The sequence below is a fragment of the Sturnira hondurensis genome, unplaced genomic scaffold, assembly GCF_014824575.4.
Source record: "Sturnira hondurensis isolate 20B ecotype Veracruz unplaced genomic scaffold, ASM1482457v3 Scaffold0013063, whole genome shotgun sequence".
Taxonomy (NCBI): domain Eukaryota; kingdom Metazoa; phylum Chordata; class Mammalia; order Chiroptera; family Phyllostomidae; genus Sturnira; species Sturnira hondurensis.
Genome location: NW_028085694.1, coordinates 6,451,212 through 6,467,731, shown reverse-complemented (window position 1 = coordinate 6,467,731; position 16,520 = coordinate 6,451,212). Strand labels below are relative to the sequence as shown.

Here is a 16,520-nt window from a genome sequence, read left to right as displayed (position 1 = left end):
GGCTCCTTTTGGAAGGAGACCTGGATGTCATCTTGCTTTCGATCCTGTGTAGTTTTTCCACAAGGCAGAGTGTGAAATATGTGAGCTGCATAAGTCTCAGGTTATTTGGTTATGGCTACCAATGTAATACATTGTAAATAGGTTTCAAAAACGTTTTTGGAATTAGCAACATTTAGATGTAATTTTAAAAATGGAACTACTAGAATAATTGCTAGATGAGATAACCTTAGAGTGAGACATATTTCAGTAGCCCCTGAAAATCTTCCTCAAGATTACTTAAGATGGAATCAGGAGCGTAAACCTAAAATTAGAATAATTGGGAAGATAATGGAATAGTAGATTTACTGAGTACTTCTACCCTCATATATAGTTGTTGAACTTGAGACATAGATGTCTGTGTGTTCAGCCCTCGCAGTGGCTGACTAAGCCAGTATTCTAGTGTGCTCCTTGACCTCAGTCTCGGGCCCTTTTCATCAAGGTGGTACTGGTTGATGTAGGAACACAGGTCCAGAAACTGTTTTTGTGTCTCTTCTCTTATTATTTTGGTACGAAATACATTTATGACTGTTAAGTTTTTGGGAGTTTAGCAGTTAATTAATTGATACTTTGGGTTTTCTAATTTCTTTGGGTATTTAATTCTTAGATCATTAACTTCTTGAAGGTGGCAATCATATCTTAATTGGTTTTATAATCCTTTAGAACCTAACACAGGACCAATTATTATATAAGGTAAAAATAAATAAGCAACACTCATCAGAACTCAATATCAAAAATATCTGGATTGTAATCACTACTTACTCATTGACTTAAACTGACATATGCAATTATACAAGTAGTGTCAACTATTATCTACTTTATTTTAGAAGTTAGAATCGCAAGTTTAATTAGTATAAATTTTTGTTTTATTGCTTTTTAGAGAAAAAGAGGAAAGGGGAAAAGAGAGAGAGAGAGAGAAACAAATTTGCTGCTTTATTTACTGTTGCCAACATTGTTTGATTCTTACATATTTCCTGACCAGGGATCAAACCCACAACCTTGGGGTGTCAGGATGAAGCTCCAACTAACTGTGCTACCTGACCAGGGCTGTAATTGCAAGTTTACGTGACATTATTTGTATATTGACATAGTTTGCAAATGAATTGTATCATTTATTGATTACAAAAGGCAATGTGCTATACACTTAAATTTTTCTTCAACTGCTTACTGTATATTTTAATTTTTTTCATATTTATTTTTAAGGTCATTTGATATATTTTACTGAGATTATCTCATTATTTCTAAGAAACTTCTGGTGCTCATATTGATGATCTAATGTATACAAACAAATCCTGGGCCATTATTATTTAATTTAGTTGTTATATGTAGATCAAGAGGGAATCTGAATATCTATTCAGAGTGTGGCTGCTGACAATGCTATGTGAACGAAGGGTCCAGTGCAGTGAGCCAAACATAAGATTGCATCTTATGGAACAACATAGGATTTTTTTCTTTTGTATTTGCCTGACCAATGATTAGCTCAGACTTTAGGTGAAATCAATGGTTAGGTAAAAGTTCTCAGCTTATAATGCGTTTCATTCATTCATGTAATCACAGGAAGGGTGTGTACAGTACAATGAGACATTTCGAGAGAGAGACCACATTCACATGCTTTTATAATTTGTAAATGAAACTTTATGTTTAACAAAAAAATGGTACATATGGCGTTCAGTACTATCCAAAATCAAAAGAAATCCATCCAAGTTTCAGGCATCTACTGAGGGGTCTTGGAACATGTCCCTCCGTGGGTCAAGGGGGACTGCTATAATTAGCCTTGATTGTAATTCAAGTTCTGCCACCTGCCAGTGGTGTTACTTACCCTTTCTGAACCTCATATTTCTGCCCTCTGTAACCTTGGCCTCAAGGATTAGTGATATGTTCTAATACAGTATTTCACACATAATAGACACTCGGGAAATATTTCTAGCTGTAGCACCCATAATTTGTATTCAAGTCAAAAAATTATATGGGAAACCTGGACTATAGAGGCCTTAAAGTTGGAGAGGACTGCCATTTAAAAATAGAAAATTAACTAACTTCTATGTTGTAGCTATGTTATAATTTTAATGAATGCAAACTATTTTAAACAAATTATGATTCTTTTTGGTAGGAAAGAGTGAGAAGCCATCAAATTTTCATGGTATATTAGGTAATATTTTTCATTGGGCATGTAGGTTTAATTTTTTTCCTTTGAAACTTCATTTGCAAGTTTACATTTGGTCATAAAGTGTTCCCTATATTGGCTTGAGAATGACAGCCATTTGTTTTGATTATTTCAACTGGAAGGGCTTAAATGAAGAGGATGGCAGACTGCCCTGTGCCGTGCCGCTGGTGTCCACAGCTACAAGCCTCTTGCGTGCTCAGCGTGACTCCTAGATAGACGTTACTGCAGAGAGCATGCGTGCTTTACTAGGAGCATTCCTGAACTTCTCTCTTTTCTGCCCCTCCACTAAGTCCTCTTGTAGGAGAACTTCTTCATTCACGATGAAGAAATTTCAGTAAAGGTCAGGGATGAATGTTAAGGGGGACTTTAGCATAACCAGGTTAATTAAACTACTCTAGACTTGATACCAGTGTCTAGAGGAATGAAATGGAGAAAGAGGGTGGCGACCAGTGTTTGGTCACGTGGTTTTAGGATCTCGATCAGCATTCCCAGCCCCAACCCTATCCTTGCGAGGGGAAGAAAATAAACTCAGAGGCTAAGAACTCTGAATGCCTGGAGCTAAGAAAGGCATTCTGATTAGGGATAGCAAGGGTTTTACTTAGAGAACTTACTGAAAGTAAACTCCCAAGGGTGTTGATGTTTTCCCCTATCTTAGCAAGAAGAGACAATTTGGACCTGTAAGGGCTGTATATGAGATATTTCTGGAAAAAAAAAATGAGCACTCTGAATGAGGTTTAGCTAAATTGAAATGCAGTTAACTTATTTTTCATTTTCTACTGCGTGGGGGCAGAGTGGGATTGGTGTCCCTTTCTGTTGTTTTTGTTTTGGTAAAATGCAGGAAAGTAGTTCTTTTGCTAGTGAAGTATGTCCCATAATGATTATAACTCCATGGCACACGTAAGATCAGAAAGGCTGATTTACAGCTACCTTTAACTTTCATTTGGTGTTGACGTACATTTAATGCATAGGGTTTTAGGCTTACCCAAAGCATTAACATTTTATTTTACACAGCATTAGTGCATAATTAGCAAGGAGGGGTGACTTTCATTGGTCTCACACTTGGATTGCTCTCTCCTTTCCCTGTTCTCCTCGTGCTTATAGGTGTTTTGTTCACAGCAGTTCACTGTCCATGAATAGAAATCAAAGGGAAAGCTTTGTATGTGAATCTTTATGGTGGCTTTGCTCTTAATAGAGTATCAACCTTAGTAAACCAGTTTAGATGATTCTAAATTATCTTTTTCTCTTGCTAATTTGAAGCATGTTATATTCTACTTTCAGTGATGCTTATTAACAAATGGTTTTAACTTTTTAAATTTTTTGCTAGTCATTATTACATAAAAGGTTAAATGTGATTTCTGGCAATGTTACATAAATACATGACTGTTAGTGGTGTTTTCCTAATTTTGCCCATAATTTAAGGCACGGATGTTTACTGCAGCTAATAAATACAGGATCGGGCAAAAGTAGGTTTACAGTTGTTCCTATGGAAAATATGTACAATAATTAATAAATAATACAAGAATAAACTTTTGCATACTCACAACTGTAAACCTACTTTTGCTCAACCTCGCATAAGCAGGTTACTGACTGAAAGACTACAGATAACTGTGCACTGTAAGCTGTGTAGAAAACATTGAGGACTGTGAGGATATGAACCATGCTGAGACATCTTCCTGGAAAGCATCGTCCTCTTTTAGAAGGGTTAATTGTAATGATGCATTGACTTGTAGTAATGATGCATTAATTGACTTTTTACATGACAGAGTAATAGAAAACCTAGATCATATATATATATATGTATATATATATATATGAAAACCTAGATCATATATGTATAATATATATGTTATATATATATATATAATAGTAGATATATATATATCCATAGGTTTGGTAGACAATGGCATGTGGTTTATAAAAATAAGATTAAGATGAAATTGTATCTTCTTGAAGGATAAGAATAAAATATAGGAGGAGTTTGTACATTGGATGTGGCTTTGTTTTTTTAGATCATATTTTTAGTTCAAGTAGAAATGTTCTGTTTCTGTTTTTATTAAGAAATGAACTGTGCCCTGGCCACGTGGCTCAGCTGGTTGGAGTGTCATCCCATACACCTAAAGGTTGGGGGTTCTATTCCAAGTCAAGGCACACACCTAGGTCACCGGTTCCTGGGTCAGGGCATGTACAAAAGTCAGCTGATTGATGATTGTCTCTCACATTGATGTCTCTCTGTCTCTCTCCCCCTTCCTCTCTCACAATCAATAAACATGTTCTTGGGTGAGGATTAAAAAAGTGAGAGAGACGTGAACTGTACCTTAGCATTAGCAGAGGTTTCATCTGTGCACTGTGTCTTTCTTTACACTCCCAGGTCCTCTCTGAAGTTCTCTGGGAAGAAAAGTTTTCTCATAATCTAAAGACAAATTGGTTAATATGGGGACTCCGTCTTTTCTGTTTGTTGAAAAAAAAATAGCCCTTTTCTGATTTTGTTTTCTTGTTTTGGTTTGTGTCATGAGAGGCTTCTACTGAACTTCACTTTGCAAGTATTTACAGTTTGGAAGAAGAGTGTTACCTACATCTCTGCCTGTGAATGAATGTTCTTTGGCTTGAGTTTGGTTTAAGAGCACTGTTTTCTTGGGATTGGTGTCACCGTATTTCATTGTTTATTTATTCTGTCCATAGCTGATTGTGATTTGCTAAGTATTTCAGTTTTCATTAACATTTCAAAATGGAAAGTTGTTTTTAATTTGAAATACAGCAGTAAAATCTTTTGACATAGTTTTCAAACTTGCATGTAAAACTTGAGCTTTTGAAATAATTTTATTTGAGTAAGTTGTAGAATTAGGAAAATACATTTGAGACTCTTAGTCACTGCACAGCATGATGGACAGACTTCAGACTTTGGGTTTATTTGCATAAGAGAAGCCGTCATTTTATTACATTCCAGAATTTGTTTCTATTTGTTAGAAACAACCTTATGCTGTCTCATAAATGACTAGAACATACTTTTAAAATTGTGTTTCACATTTAAACATTAAGAATACATTGAAATTTTCGTATAGTTAAAATCGGTTCATGTAATACTTTGCCCCGGGGCCAAAGACCACAAAAAAGGTCTTGGTTGTGCGGTTTCCTCTGCCTTTTCCCTCACCAACAGAGGTTTTCCTATCTTGGCAGCTGTTTCCTACAAGGCAGTCATCAGTCCCTGATTTCTTCCTTCCCTTTCTTCCCACAAACAAGGACTCTTTCAAAGAGCGGGTGACTGAAGACAGACTGGTCTTGGATGGCTTCAGGAAAGCAGAAATGTGTTCAAGAGTTGAGCATGTGGGCAAGCAGCCTATATGCATTAGTTCATTGAAATGAAAATACTCATTACAACCCAAACTTGGACAGTCAGAACTCTTGGCTTGAATCAGGAGCATTCCAAAGGCTCACTTAATTTTACTGGTAGTAATGAATGTACCTCATTCACACATTAAAATTATTCTGCTTGCTTCATCAGGTCATTGAACAGTCTATAGAGTATAAGAAATTGTTCATTGATGAGACTTTCCGATGTGACAGGCCATGAAATTGTCTTATTCTGTTTCTGCTTTTCCATAAAAGAGCTTGCAGTTTTAAAGCAGGGCCTTTGCCACAGCAGTTGTACACTGCAGCTGTACTTTTTGGTTTTGCCTTTTGCATAGTCTTTGGGAGCTCAGAGAGAAAATGGAAAGACAGAGCTGGCCAGTTCTGCATGGTTGTGTGCATTGTGTCTCCATCACATTAATTTTTCATGTATCATTCTTATAGTTTTGGCACTCAGAGAAGGAAATGTGCCCTTTCTTTTGTTTTTGTCCTATTTCTTTGGACAGAGAAGCATCTGAGGTGTTCTCAGAGCTGGGTAACACGCATGCTGACTTTCCTCATTATGATACCTACTTATCTTTAGAGATTTCAGAGAACGCTTAAAAAAGGCTAATTAATGGTTGCAGAGGCGTATATGGGGAAGTAGTTTCATCTCAAACTATAAGCATGGTAAAATGAAGCTTTTAGTACAGAACTATCATGCTAGTTTAATCTGTGATTTTATGAGTCTTTACATTTAAACACTAGGTAATAGCTTCAGATTAATTTCTTACATTCTTTTTGGTGTGCTTGTTGCGTCCTTATGGGCTGGTCAAAATTATACTTGGCTTGGGGTTTTATATTTTTGCCACCTCTCCCAGTTTTTTTTAAAATAGAGATGCAGCCTTGGAGATAAAATAATCATTTTCTGGGGTTTTTATTTGGGTCCAGTGGGTGTGGATCAACCTACTCAAAGATGTAGGTTTGATCTTACTAACTTGTAACTTGCTGTAAGAAAAACCAATATATGAAAATCTTCACAATGAAATAGTTAAGAGACTTTATTAAACTGCTCCCTTTATGAATAGTAGTAATCAGAGAAATTACAATTTTATATGCAGTGTTTTTGAAATGCCATTATTATATAAAATACAAGCATAGTTAAAATTGTGCACCCTTGTGTAGACAAATTAACGGTTTCATTATCTATTTTGCAAGGTAACATGATAAAATTGCACATAATGTTGCTGTTACCATTACTAGGAACAAGAAGACAAAAGCATATGTATTTATAAGATTTTGTAGAGTTGTTATGGATTAAAGCTATTGCAGGGAACCCTTGCACATTATGGAAGTTGGGGTGTCAAACCTGCGTGGTTGAAAAATTTGTGTGTAACTGTTTACTCCTCCCAAAACTTAAAGTTCTCTCTTGTTATCTCTGGAGATTAGTTCCAGATCACCCCCTCACCCCATCCCACGTGGATTCCAAAATCACAGATGCTCAGGTCTATATAAAATGGCAGAGAGTAATGTATACATATGGCCCTTTGCGTCTGCAGACTCCCAGTGATGAATCAAACACAGTCCTGGTAGTATGGATACCATGTGGACTCTCACAGTTAAAACTTGTCTTGTTCAGTGGTGGACTGTAGTTTAATTAAAAGGCTAATATTTGTCATAGAACAACAGATGACTTATTCTAGATTGATGTTCTAAGCGTTTCAAAGAAACGTTCATCATTAGGGATTTAATTATTATGTGAATTCCCATGTTCTGGTTGTCTATACTTATTTTGGGGGGTTTTGATCATTTTTAAGGTGTGAGACTCTGCTATTCAGCACATAGGCACAACTTCCATATTGAATATAGAATCAAAATATATACTTAAAAAATACATACACTTAGGAGAAGGAAGGAAGGAGAAAATGAAAAGAGAGTTATTGTTAATACTATTTTTGCATATTTTGTAATGCACCAGGACCATAGAATAAATGATGAATTTGTTTGTTTTTCAGATATGAAGATCAATGATGCAGACTGCTGGGTTCGATGAAGCTGGGCATTTATAACTAGATTCATTAAGGAATACAAAGAAAATATTTAAAGGGATCAATAATGGTGTCTTCTGGTTGCAGAATGCGAAGTCTGTGGTTTATCATTATAATCAGCTTCTTACCGAACACAGAAGGTAAGATGCAGTTTAAATTTTATTTTTCACATCCAGGAGACTGAAACTATGCAATCTTACTTATATAAACATGGCCAGAGAGTATTATTTTGTTGTTTTACAAATAGTTGTTAAAGTGATTTTCTGAATGTTGAATTATTTTCATTACCCAGCTGTGTATTACAGAAAGCGTTAGAAGTCTGAACTTATATTTTATATAAATTTATAAATATAATTGTAAATGATCCTTAGAGAAATAAGTGAAAGCTTTGTTTTGGTTTAATATTTCACATTTATTGACTAAATTTATTTTAGTAAAGTTGCCACATGTGGTAACTCTTTCACTTCACCTTTAGATTTGTCTGCTCCTTATGTGTGGTCATAGTTCTAAAACTCCTAAATAAAATTTTATACATCCCCAGAAAACATTTTTATAGTGCTTCCATTTTAATGTAATGTACTATATCTTTTTGATGACGGATCTGATTTTTAAAGAATTAAATACACTTTTGAGGCTTAATAAAAGTATAAAATCCCAGTACCATAATTTATCAATTACTATATGGATTTCCTGGTATCCGTTATTTTTATAAATACATTTTTTCCAACTGAAAATAGCATCCTTCCAGGTGCTATCTACAGAGCGGGTCAGAAGTTAATGTGGAGCTCAGATGCCAGTTGATAGTGGTAGTTGTACTCAGAGTGAGAATATATTAATGTTGTAAAATCTGTAAAGAGTGCAGAATCCCTGATAGACACATGTAAAATATAATGGGTAATTTTGGCCCCAATTAAATATTTTTGAAGAAAATGTTTTAGAATTTTAAGATTGGCTTCATATGTATTTTTAAGTGATCACATTTATATCTATTACCAAAATGATAGGTGGATTAACAGGCCCAGTGTCATCTAGTAGATAGAAGCAAGCTTATTATTCCAATGTCTTTATAATAAGCTTCAACATGGTAACATTTTAATTTTGCCAAAAGAATTGTATTTGAATTGCTTGTTCCAAAATTGTTTTATTATTCTCTCCTTGCCTTCAGAGTTCCCTACTTTCAATGTGTTGACATAACTTAATAATGCAATTCAAATAAATAACACATTTAGGAACATTTTAAAATCAGAATTTCTATAATCAGAAAGTAAACAATGTTTACTTGTATTTAAGTGACACATGAAAATTACAAATATGTTAATAATTTGTTTCCAGAAGATACTGCTCTTTGCATCAGAATTGAAAGATACATGAAATCTAACACTAAAATGTAATATGTCTGAATGAAGAGTACTGTAATGATAAGCAAGGTGCAGAAACTGAGTTTCATAATAAGAATCTCTGACTGGGATCGTTATAAAAATCTTGAGTGTATTCTGTAATTTTGTGTCTGGTTTGTTTGGGGGGAGAAACTAACTGAATTCCTGCTGGTATATTTGAATTATTTCGTACATTTAGGAAAGATTCCAGGTGTGGACAAATGGCTCATTACTCCACATAATGAAAAATTTTTCAATGAAGACTACTTTGCTGGCACAGTAGCTTAACTCAGGAGGGTGCTAGCAAACAGAGAGTTTTTCAGGAGATACTGCAGTTTTATTTCTAGCGTGACCTATCAGGTCAGTATTCATATCTGCTGTTAAGAGAAATTTCATTTTTGGCACATCAGGCCAGGGGGCGTTGCTTTTGAAGCAGTTCCCTCCTACAGGTGAGAAGACCCTGGGACAAACACACAGGGGCTAGTTGTGGGAGTGCACACAGCTAACGCACACTGTCAGACATTGATCCAGTGTCCCGTGGTTTTGTCTTAGAAAAGCTTTACGTGGCGTGATAGTACCTAGATTGCCAGAAAGCAGATATGCTCTATGTTCACAGAGAAAGCCCACGGAGAAAACCAATCAAAACCATGTGTTAGAGCACAGGAAAGGGGAGATACATTTAATGATTCAGCCATTAAATGTTTTCAGTGTCCTTAAATGATTGCTACTTTTGTGTCAGTCTGTAGATCCCTACAGAAAAACTCAGACAAGTTTTCCTGGGTCGTTTCCTCCCTCCTCCCTCATTGTGTACTGAGTGACTGAATTGAGCCAGGTGCTGAGGATTCAGAAACGCACAGGACACATTTTCTGCTCCCGAGCTCCTTGTCTTTGTGTGCCGCAGTGGAAACGTCAGATACCTATTGGGGCCAAGCAGGCAGAGTAGCTTGGGCGTGTGCTGCAGATCAGTGGAGGTCTGCAGCAGGCAGGAAAGTGCTTGCTGGGGAACCGTGATTGCCGTTTATTTTAGCCTGGTTTTGCCAGTTTTCTGGCTTTGCAGTACAAAGCAGACATTAGATTTTTAAGTAATAGTAACTAATCAAGTTTAAAATCAAAACAAGCCTGTATTCAGCTGTGAACCATGCCTTCCTTTTTATAACTTTCTTTTCTCCTCTTAACAGCTGTGTTTTACCTTAGTATATGATTTTAAAGGTATAATGTATGATTTGGATTTATATTACATCTGTACATATGAGAGGTAAATTTCTACATTTGCAAGAAGGACTTATGTGTTCTATGTTCAGATGAACGTACATATGCCATGTTTTGTGTGCCTGAAACAAATCACTAAGCATTTTTAATAAGTTTTATGTATAAAGGTCTAATTGTTAAAATTAGCTCATTTCTTCCTCTCTTTCAATTAGTATTTACAAATCAAGTCTTACCCATTAAAATATACTTGTTTTTTAAAAAAATAGGAACATTTTTATTTATTCTTCAAGTCTCTTCTCCCTGTGTATTTTTGAAAATTATGTTTAGAATTTCCAAATAAAAATGATTATAAAAAAACAGACTTCAAAATATTTTGTAAGTTTTTCTTAGAATTGATTTTATTCCTAGAGAACTAACCTCAAGGCCTTCAAAAATCAGTTTTGTTGAGAAACTGGTGTGTTTTGATTTTTTTGACTGATTTTTATAAGCGTAGTAACCCACAGTGGAATCATGCATCAGTAAGTAGGAAAGTAAAATGAATTTTTGTGTCCTAGAGAATTAAATTACGGTATATAATGGAGCCCTGGAAAGTATAAGTCAGACATAGGAAGTCTTGCCCAAGTGACAAGTGACAGAGAATAGCAGTTCTTCAGCCAAGTCAGTAATATGGATTTCAGGTTCCATTTTTGAGGCGGTATGTATGTAATTGGATTTCTTTAGTCAAATTTTTAGTCAATTAACTCAAATTACAATTTTGCTTATTCTTACTTCAAAGAAAAATATTATGCCAGGTACAAATGCCAGGTATTCCAGGTAGAGCTATGCACATTTATTTTATATACATCAAGACAATTTTAGAACATAGCTGTAGAAATAGTATTGTGCTGGTTTTGAATCTACTCTCAGATTATTTAAGCACATCTACAATGCCTTTTATGTAAATGATATCTTACTAAAAAAGAATGTTTGGTTGTGAAGTCTTTTCTCTATTTGTGTGGCAGGAAAAAGTAGATCTAGGGATTAAATAGGAATTAGAATATAAATTTTTTGGCATATAAAGATTTCCCTCAGAGTGGTCTGTGATTTAATGGAAGGAGTAGAGTTGTTTTCCAGTGTTAAACTTAGGAAGTATTAAAATAGTTCAGACCTATATTCTTTTATCTTATTAGTTCCATTATTCTTTTATTAATACATATAATGAAGTGTGTAAAATTTGTATGTACACACACATACAGTACACACAGTGTGTTGGCATATGAGCTTCATAGGGATCTTTGTATTTTTTCTTTTTGGTTCATTGATGTGTTCAAATTCCTAGGATAATGCCCAGCTTATTTTAGTGAGCATACATTCTATATCCACCACATAAATAGCATAAATCTTGGAAAGAGGGACATGGTTTTAATCGCTAGAGAAGGAACAATAAACAGTCATAGTAACAAGGTAAGTGCTGTGAGGATGCTTTTTCAGAGGTATTGACGAGAAGGGAAGTTGAGGTGTGTGTGTGTGTGTGTGTGTGTGTGTGTGTGTGTGTGTGAGGAAGTAATGATGCTTCAGCTGACTCTCAGTAGGAGCTGAATAGGCTAGGTAAAGACAGTGGTGAACATAGTTGTGGAGGAAAAAAGTCTCAATGGAGAGAAAATACCATGGATATGAAATAAACAGTAACAGTGCTTCTCAAACTATAGGACCAGCAGGATCACCTAGGTCAGGGGTAGGACCTGAGCATTCACGTTCCTGGCAAACTTCTGAGGGATACGAGTTGCTCGGCATCACACTTAAGAAGTGCTGTAATGTGGGTGAAAGGGGTGAGGCATTAGGGGTGTATGAGTGTGGTATAAAGTAACTTTTTAAAAGTTTTTTTAAAAATATGGTTTTAAAGGGTCACCAGTTTGAATCCCAGTCAGGGCGCATTTTGGGCCCTGGCTGGTGTGGCTCCGTGGACTGAGGTGGACCGAGTGCTGGCCTGCGAGCCAAAAAATAGGGTTTAATGCATTGTGATTCAGAAATTGTAACCAGTTGTTTACAGGGAGTTACTATTTGTAATTTTTCGTATGGCTCTTTAGACTCTGTTAAAGCTCCTTGGGTATAATTCTAGGCTTCAAAAAGGAATTACTTTGTTACTATTTTCTGACAGTGTACTAAGAAAGAAAAAAACAAAATTGAAAACTGTCTCCAGACTGGAAAAAGAGAACATATTTTCTGCTAAAGGGAAATGTGACATTTTTGGAACTCCTAAACCCTTGCTTCAGTATGTCTCTTTTCATTGTGATAACCTTGTTCTTTTTCTTGTTGAGAATAACTACATAGCAATTGCTATGATAATGCTGAATTAACTTACTGTAGGGACTTTAGATTTCCCAGTCTAGCAAAATTGACTATTTTTGTTCATTTCAGTATTTTTGATTATTTAAAAGTTGGGAGGTAAATTTTCAGCAAAGTGCATGGGGATGGGGCTGTATGAGCTCCCATTAAATTAATAGGAATTATACAGCACATCTGTGATTGCTGTTTAGCGAATGTAGCCTCATTTTTTAAATTCACAAATTATATAAATTAACATTCGATTAAAACAATGTATTTTTAAAATTATTTTAAAAAATATTTTTAGTGCAGACCAATGTGATTTTACTCCCCGAGAGAGTACCTGACTATATTGCTCTTAGGGCATTTTAAATATTCCTTATTATATTGTATGAATGTAATATAATTTGATTACAGCAGCTTTCTTCTGTATGGTTTGTGATGTAATTTAGTTTTAAAAATAAATATTAATTCCATTTATGAATTATATGATGATGCTTATCTTGTAAACACAAAATGCCTTGTAGTATTAAGACCCAGGATTCAGAAGCAGGGTATACTTGTTCTGAATGTGACTAAACTTGAAAAAAAATAAGACTAAATAGGATACACCAACATTTTTTTAGCAGTTAATTCGGAGTGTACTTTGATTATCTTATTTACCGACATTCAGTGTCAAAATATGTCATATTTCATTTGAAGATAAAATTTCAGTGCGTGATTGTAAGTTTTTTGCTTACATTTTTCTTCCCACTTTCTGTTCTGTTTCATCTTCTTGTGATTCTTTTTCAGTGTTAAAAAAGGTTTGTTTATTCACAGTCTCTGTTGATTCATCAGTAGACCTATGATTGGTAGTGAAGTGTTACAAACCAGTGTGTCATACACAACAGTCACCCAGTAGACCTCAATAACATTGTATTGCTTGACTGTTAAATTTTTGCAAACCTTTATTTTCTGACAGAAAAGACTAATCAAATGTTTAATAAATAAATCTGTTACTGTGAGAAAATAATTTACTAAAAGAGCTCTGTTATAAACCTGTCCATATGAGAGGAAATTTTTGAAATACTAATTTTATATTTATAGGTGGCATTTATCACAGTCATTGTTATATTTTGAATGAATCAATAATTTAATAAAGGGTGCTTAATTAAAGCGCAGGAAGCGTGTAAAGCACCCTAATTTTGGCAAAAGGTTAATTGTGTTAAATACTCATTGAGTGCTTTCAGTTTTAATGAATCTCTTGCTTACTTTTTCGAATTCATACACATTTTCTCTCTATGAGCTCTGTAGTTAGGTTGTGTTTTTAAAGAATAAGAACTATAAATGATTGAGCACATCTGAGCCTTAATGTCGAACTGGTGTGCCTCGAAGCAACGATTTATCTGCCGCATCACTAGGGGAGTGCCTTAGTGAAACGCATGCCTGGTACCCCCTGGTCCTCTTTGTTTTCTTTTCACCTCCCGCATGACAGAGAATGACATATGACAGCCGTGCAGTCTACATGTATTAGACATCAGTGTGGATTAGTGAATATCTCATGACATCTTTCAACCCTCTTCTTGAGCTCCTTTTGTCAACTTGACAGAAGTGATTCCAGGAGAATACCTAGCCCCAGCCCTGGGATCTCTGGGCTAAAATGTAAGGCTGAGAAGGGAATTCGGTATCAGAGCTTCAGGAAGCAAAACATCTATAATCCCTCCTTATCAGCATGGGGCTCTGTTGCCTTTGACTTTTATGTCTGCCATTAGTTTTGCTTTGAGGGCTTATTTTTCTTGAAAGTTTTTCTCCTTTTAAATTTTGAATGTAGTACAGTCTCGCAAGAGAAGATTAGTAAGAGAAATTAAGGTAAGAATTTTAAACGGTTCATAATTCTAGGACCCTGATATAACCAATACACATTTCCTATTTGTTTCTAACACACATACTTGGTATTGTGGATAAAATGCAACTATGATGTGTAAAACAAAGTTAGGTTTTGCATCTCCATATACTTTTACACTCTGATTTTTTACTTTATGTTATCATAGCTTATTTTATCGTGCTCTTATATATAGATAATGGATTTTAATAGCTGTACTGTTATTTATCATGTATATGTCAGAAATGATTTGATTTTCCTTCTCTACTTGTTGCCATTTGAATTTAGGTAATTTCTTTCAAGTATATGGAAAGTAAATATGTTACAAATCTTTCCTTTTTTTATCTTATTGTTTCCTGGGACTAGAATTCTGGAATTCTAATTGATTATATCAGGCACATGGACAGATTCAAGTAGTTTTTCTGAAGAGTTATACCAATGTTCATTTTGATTACCAGTGTATGAAAATACCAGTCTACACACTTAACGAACATTGGCTTTACATTTTTAAAAGAATTTACACATTCTCTGAAAGGGGTGTCTGATTGTAAATTAAATTTGTAATTTGGACAGAAACATTTTTTGGATTTATTTAATGGCCAGTTGTAATTTTGATGAGTATTTTCGTTAACTACCTTTGCCGATTTTTTCTGTTTATGTTGTTACAGCTTTTCTTACTTTTTAAAACTCTTTCATGGTATCCTTAGATCGTTTCTATTATGAAAAATGTATTTGCCTTTAATTTAATTCATACTGCCTAATTTTTTAATGAAAGTTTCAAATAGAAGCGAACATTTTGTATAGTAGAACTAATAAGATTTCACAGTTACCAGTCTCTTACTTCATTTCTATATTTACCCATTTTTCTTTCCATACTTTATGATGGAATAGCTATTTTCTTTTTTAAAAAATTTTATTTATTTATTTATTTATTTATCTTTAGAGGGGAAGGAGAGGGAGAGAAACATCAGTGTATGGTTACCTTTCTCGTGTCCCCTGCTGGGAGTTGGCCTGCAGGGAAACGGCCTGCAACCCAGGCATGTGCCCTGACTGTGAATTGAACCGCGATCCTCTGGTTCACAGGCCCACACTCAATCCACTGAGCTACACCAGCCAGGGCTGGATAGCTATTTTCTTTTGTGAGACTTTCTGTTATATATTTATGGTTAAAAATCTATGTCTTGAGATTAGTTAAATATTTATTCACTTGCATTTTCCAGTAGCTCTTAAATGTTTTCAATCCATTATGAATTAACTTTGTTTAGAGGTGAGAGAGTTAAGGTCTCAGTTAATTTAAAATGTAGTGGATTAATAATAAGTCATTGGATATGAATCAGATTTAAACTAACAAAAGTAGATGAAGTTGGGGTATTATCAAATTAAAAGTGAATAATGGACAGTGGTTTAAAAAAGAAAGAGAAAGACATGAACACAATTTATATGTATAGATTGAACAATGGATGAAAATGTCACTGTTCTGATGTCAGTGTCCTTTTCTGCTAAAATGATTTCTTTTTGCATCTGTTCTATTTGATAAAGTTTATTTTAAGGGATTACTTTTTATATTTTTCAGATACACAACAATTTTCTGGGAAAAATAGAGGGATTCATATAAAACAGAGTTCAGTTTTGTATTTGGGTTTAATTTGAAAAAGAGATTAAGTAATATTTCTTTTGCTGCTTATTTACAGAGTGCTTTTTACTATTGCTTTGTACCTATCTCGTTGTGTCTAATTGGTGTTTGTTAGTGTGTGTATTAACCATTAGTTCTCTCTCTCCTTCCCCTTATTCATCTTTCTCTTTATAGTAAGTCTAAGCCAGTAGGTAAATATGCCTAAATTGAGGCCTTGATTAGAGGTAATGTGTTAAGAGTCAGGGACTTCATAACCTTTAGTAAAACAGTAGAAAGGATGGATGGGCTTTGCTGGTGGCACTGAGAGAGCTATGTGTTGGATTTTTAAAGACTCACATGGCAGAACGAACGCTGTGATGAGGTGAGGGTGGCAGGTGGTTTAAAACTTGGCAAGTCAAGTGAAGGAGACAGGTGGTGTAGGTGATGTGTGTTTTGTTGTTGAAGGAAAGTGCTTTTTATAGTTTTCTGTTTTGGTGGTTTGTAGTAGAAATGTCAGATGGCAACGTTTTTTCCAGGCAGAAAGAAAAGAAATGGGATCTGGTGCAAGGAGAAGTCGTCTCATTTA

At 34.9% G+C, this 16,520-nt stretch overlaps 1 protein-coding gene across 22 annotated transcripts in view; it reads left to right on the top strand.

The window, feature by feature from the left end:
* Window positions 1-16,520, top strand: part of ADGRL2 (adhesion G protein-coupled receptor L2) — a 217,380-nt gene that overhangs the window by 61,227 nt on the left and 139,633 nt on the right. For all 22 annotated transcript variants that reach the window (XM_037060988.1, XM_037060987.1, XM_037061000.1 and 19 more), the window contains exon 2: window positions 7,540-7,712. In XM_037060988.1, coding sequence (XP_036916883.1) covers window positions 7,640-7,712 — 73 coding nt within the window. In that variant the 5' untranslated portion in view covers window positions 7,540-7,639. The remainder of the gene's footprint in view (window positions 1-7,539; window positions 7,713-16,520) is intronic.